The sequence below is a fragment of the Nematolebias whitei genome, chromosome 6, assembly GCF_014905685.2.
Source record: "Nematolebias whitei isolate Nwh7 chromosome 6, NemWhi1, whole genome shotgun sequence".
In the NCBI taxonomy this organism is placed as follows: Eukaryota; Metazoa; Chordata; class Actinopteri; order Cyprinodontiformes; family Rivulidae; genus Nematolebias; species Nematolebias whitei.
In genome coordinates, this window is record NC_056503.1 from 37653590 (window position 1) to 37659072 (window position 5483).

The 5483-nt window shown below is 43.3% G+C and overlaps 1 protein-coding gene across 1 annotated transcript in view; it reads right to left on the minus strand.

Moving 5' to 3' along the window:
- LOC119410939 (multidrug and toxin extrusion protein 1-like) overlaps window positions 1–5483 on the minus strand; it is a 7974-nt gene that overhangs the window by 1874 nt on the left and 617 nt on the right. The window contains exons 2-10 of the mRNA XM_037677860.1: window positions 5404–5472; window positions 5115–5263; window positions 3395–3437; window positions 3237–3281; window positions 3006–3103; window positions 2830–2927; window positions 2636–2749; window positions 2460–2527; window positions 2187–2295 (exon numbers count right to left, since the gene is read on the minus strand). Of these exons, the coding sequence (XP_037533788.1) occupies window positions 2187–2295; window positions 2460–2527; window positions 2636–2749; window positions 2830–2927; window positions 3006–3103; window positions 3237–3281; window positions 3395–3437; window positions 5115–5263; window positions 5404–5472 (793 nt within the window). The remainder of the gene's footprint in view (window positions 1–2186; window positions 2296–2459; window positions 2528–2635; window positions 2750–2829; window positions 2928–3005; window positions 3104–3236; window positions 3282–3394; window positions 3438–5114; window positions 5264–5403; window positions 5473–5483) is intronic.

Consider the following 5483-nt stretch of genomic DNA (forward strand, 5'->3'; position numbering starts at 1 on the left):
TCAATAGCCTTGTCCTGCTCCAAAATTTTCAGGCAATCTATTAACTTCTTCTTGTAACCACTTCCTGGATTACATTTCAGAGGTTCATTAGTGGTTAAGTCACTAAGGAGTGTCATAACTTTGTCATGATAATCTTTCTGGTTCAAAATCACTGTGCACCTTCCTTTGTCTGCTGGGAGAATGATGATGTTTTTGTCCTTGCTAAGAGTGGTGAGTCTATCCCTCTCCTCTCTACTGATGTTGGAAGGTGGTGGTTTGGCATTGCTGAGGCAGGCTGAAACTTTGATTCTGAGTTGTTCTGCTTCACCCTCTTTCATTTTGTTGTTGTGGATGGCTGATTCTGTGGCTGTGATCATCTCCACCAGAGGAATTCTACTTGGTGCAACTGCAAAGTTCAGTCCCCTGGCAAGAATCTCTGTCTCCGGCTGGGTGAGCTGTCTGTCAGATAAATTCTTCACCCACTTTTCTGTCTCCCTGGCATGTAATTGACTACTGGAGTGTTGTTTTACACTGAATGTGTTATTATTGGAATAGCGATGGTGTTGAGTTATTAGTAAGTTAAACTTGTTTTGTTGTCGAGTCTTGGACTTGACATGCTGTGCTAAGCGTGCCTGATCTGTACAGTCCATCACTTGCTGAAGTGTGGTCTGATCTAGACACGTTGTTAGTTTTTGTTTAATGTGCTCTTCTTTGGCCTTCAAGGCCTCAATAGTAACTTTTTAGAGCCTCTTTTTGCATGTCTTCCAAATTGTAAATTATGGATCTGGTCAGCTGGTCTCTCAATGCAATTGATACATTTTTTTCAATGAGAAGACAGGGCGAAGGAGAGCCCTCCTGCCCCGACAGGACACTTGCAGCCGGATAAAGTTTTTTTTTATTTTTATGTCTTAAATCATGTTCTGTTAGGACAAGCTGTGAAGAGATCTTTTTTTTTTTTTTTGAAGTTCCACTATCCTCTCCTCATGGCTTTTTTGTTTTTATGTATAAAAAAATGTATTCTGAAAAGGATATGAAGGCCGCGCTGTCACAGCAGCAGCTACGTGCACTTGGCCTATCTTTCGGACAGCTGTACGGACATATTCTCGTTGTATCTCGGTACAATGATAATAAAGCTTATTCTGATTCTGATACACAATGGATTCCTGGGGGAAGTGGAAGATAGTGTGTCTGTCTGTATTGTCGGTCAAGGACACTGAAGATGTATACATCATTGGATTTATGATAACAAGATTTCTGCTCTTTGGAGTTGGTGGTTACCTGGCATATCGACAAATTTGGAAAACGTTGGCAGCTGTTCTAGCCATTGTAAGGCTGCCTGGCCTGTGTGAAGGAATGCGCCATGTTATCAACACTCAGACTCAAATGCTGTGTGAGCTGAGCCGTTAGCTGGATGCAATTCTTGCTGAGAATTGCAGGCTAATTGAGGCTCCTGAATCTTGCTGGCAGGAGGGAATAGATCTTGGAGAAGTTGTAAGCTCGACTAGGTGTATGACCACAAATTTAACTGTTTGGAGTCGCCATTTAGTTGATCTAGCGAGACGGTAAAGGCAGATGGAAATTAACAGAGTTGGCCTGACCCAAAACAACTGTTGCTATCTGAATCTGCCCCCCACTCCCCACCCCACCCCCATTTCAGGCTTGAAGGATTGACTTTCTCAAATAAACACTGCACCATCACTTATCAGGACTATGGCTGGGGGGCAGGTGCTATCTGGACAGTGTTCACAGACTACTTCCCTCAAACTCACCACCTTGGCTGGCCTCCCTCATTTTGCCCCCCGATTCAATAATCTAGGTAGATGTGAAGGTGCCAGTGGCTTCGTCGCTCACTTGGGCGGCCTGTGCTGGGACCCCCGCCCTCACCCACTCCACATGCTTATGTCTTTATGTAACAAGTACATTGCTTTTTCCTGGGCTGAGAATTTTTTGCAACCTCACACAGTGTTCTGTCAAGGACACAGTATGTGATATGACTTTTTTTTTACCTCCTCTTTCCTCAAATTTTCCCTTTTCCTTATCTAAACGAAAAGGGCAGCACTTCCCATGAGGCTGCAGCCTCAGGCATCCCCATCTACCCATGTTTGTTTTTCTTTGGATGGTTGTACTGAAATGTAATTTCGTTGTGCTTCTGTACAATGATAATAAAGGTCGATTCTGATTCTCAATCTATTGTGTTTGTCACTGACCTGCAAGGGTTAGTGACATCTTGCTGGTGAGAAGCGCCCTGGCAGTGTCTCCTGCACCGAGAGCATTCCCCACCCGAGCGCATGCTGCAGCCTGAATCCCGAGAGGAAACTAAGGGTTCCAAAATGTGGAGAAATAGACAAATGCATAAAAGATTAAAACACTGTCATGAAGACAACTGAAAATCAGAAGAAATGCATTTTAAATCTAAATCTAAAACTTTGTCCAGAAGAAATGTCAATGTGAAGCTTAGACAAGCGCTCGTTATATAATACCATGTAGATGATGGATACCACCGTAATCACTGCATGCTGGGCTGTAAGCTCATCCTCACTCATCATTCCTGATTGATACAAAGAAGAAATTAAAGGGAGGTAGAATTAACCAATGCTTTAATTGTGGCACTGTGTTGTCCAAGAATAAAGTTGATGAAATCTAATCTGCTGATTACCTGCAAAGAATCCCCCAAACTCATAAACCCACCACTCAAAACAAGTCATTAACGTGCTGGGGATGGCCAGTTTCATATAGGAGCCCCAGTCCTGCAGTGATTCAACACACCAGCCTGCAGGGGGAGGAAGACACTCACTTATGTAGAAGGAATTCGTAAAAGATGAAGCAGACAAAGAACATCACCTCCCTCACCTGCCCATGTTGATGCATGGAGCTTCTTCCACCAAATGTAGGCAAAAAGAAAGCTACAGTTGTATATGTGAGACAGGGTGTTTGCTGCTGCAGAGCCACTGTAAAACATGCACATTGCAGTCAGGATGACATCAGTGGGTCCAAATATTTCATTGAAATTTGAACTGTACACCTACCCAACACCCATATCCAGCCAGTAAAGTAAGATGTAATTAGTCCCGATGTTTGCTATGTTTGCCAGAGCAGCAGTGTACATTTGTGGGAGGATTATTCCCTAAGAACAGAAAGGCACCGATGTGAGAAGAACAATATGCTTGTTCTGAGCTGCAATTAAATCCACCAAAGTAGCAAAATAACAGTCTCTGTTATGAGAGAGCAGAACACGAGAACAAGACGTTTTAGTTCACCTGGTTCTGCAGATAGGAGACCTGGAGATGATAAAGAAACATGGCCTACGAGATAAATTGAAATTTAATTTGCCACTAAAATTGGGGTGAAATGGATTTAATACATTTCAAAACCTTATGAATTCTAACAAACAGGTGAAAGAAAAGTGACAACTTACTGGTACTGCAGGAAGGAAGGCTGTAATATACAGCTGGGCTATTCTACACAGAAAAGAATGAAATCAGATCCAGTTAAAAAAAATAAAACAGTGTTTAATAGTAGTCACTGTTCAGGAATACATTGGGCTAAATTATTTGTCTTCGGAATTTAAAAAACAGGCAAGAAATTGTACTAACACATCTGTGGAGGGACCAAACTGTTTTCTCCGTACATCTACAGTTAATTAACCTTTGGATTCAACACAATTAAAGATGGCCTCCACACTCAACTGATCTTAGGAAACACAAAAACAGCATTATTTGGGTGAAAGTAGCTGAACACCATCGCCAATACATATGTAAAATACTATACATTTGTAAAAGTTTTGGCATTAAATGTTAGACAGCCACGTTTGCCTGTTAGCAAAATATTTCACATACAACTGTACATATTTTAATGATATTCTCAGAAAGTATTTGTTAAATGTGTATTTTTTAATTAAATTTTAGGGTTTTGGTGTTCCCTCCACAGCTAATTAATTTTAGCCAACATAAACTTCATCAGTAGCAAAGATACTGAGCCACATTTGTCATGGTAGGAGTTGAGAGTCATCCTCAACACATACTCCAAGCGTATATCTCACAAGAAGTTGTTTAGCAGGTTTGACCAAGGCAGTTATAACCGTTTCCTTTCATCATAATATGATCTCTGTTCAAAACTCTGGCATAAAGGCACCAGGTGATGTGCATTCCTTTAAGGAAGGACTGCTATCCATCCATCCATCCATCCATCCATCCATCCATCCATTATCTTCCGCTTGTTCCGAAGTTGGGTCGTGGGGGCAACAGCTTGAGCAGGGAGGCCCAGACATCTCTTTCCACAGCCACCTCTTCCAGCTCTTCTGAGAGGACCCCAAGGCATTCCCAGTCCAACAAGAGACATAGTCTCTCCAGCGTGTCCTGGGTCTTCCCCAGTCAGATATGCCCGAAGCACCTCCATAGGGAGGTGCCCAGGGACCATCCTTACCAGATGCCTGAGCCACCTCAACTGGCTCCTCTCGATGTGGAGGAGTAGCGGTTCTACTCAGAGTCTGTCCCGAATAACTGAGCTTCTCACCTTATCTCTAAGGGAGAGTCTAGCTACCCTTAAGAGGAAACTCATTTCAACCACCTGCATCTGCAATCTCATTATTTCGGTCACTAACTTGACCTGAAGAGAGCAATCCATCCTTTTCCGTTTGAGGACCATGACCTCAGATTTGGAGGTGCTGATTCTCATCCCAGACGCTTCACACTCAGCTGTGAGCCGCTCCAGTGAGAGCTGAAGAACATGGCACGATGATGCCAACAGGACCACATCATCTGCAGAGTGCAGAGAAGAAATCCTGGGGCCACAGAACCGGAATCCCTCTGCCCTCTGGCTGCAATGAGAAATTCTGTCCATAAAAGTTATGAACATAATCGGAGACAATGGGCAGCCCTGGCGGAGTCCAACTCCCACTCTGAATGTGTCCGACTTACTGCCAACGATGCAAACCAAACTCTCGCACCGCTTGTATAGGAACCAAACAGCCCGTGACAACTGGCCTCCAATCCCATACTCGCAGAGTAGCCTGGAGTCAGTTAAGGACTGCTAGAATTTTAAAAAACAATTGGTTGATGCTGCAGCTGAGAGAATATATTGTTCTGTTTTAACAGGGACACTGAGTTTTACGTGTACATTCTGCTGCTTTAAGTTACCTGGCAACCTCAGGGTCTTGGCTCAGACACAGCAGTATGGCCTGGGCATTGATAAGGAGTGCCCAGCAAGGCAGACAGAACAACACGAGGATGATGATGCCCCTCTGAAGGATCACTCCCACCTGTAACATATTCTTACCCCCAAATGTCTGCACAGCACAGCACAGCACAGATTATGTTAATTACTCAGCGAAGGACAGTAATAAAAATAATAGTAGAGATAAGAACTGAGTTACAGTGAACCTCAGGAAATATTAAAGCGAGGCAGAAAGTTGTGGGTTTTCCAAACCTGAGACACCAAAGTATCACAAGCCAGGGCCAGACCCCATCCTGTTGCTGCTGTGGTAACATTGATTGTCTAAAATAAAT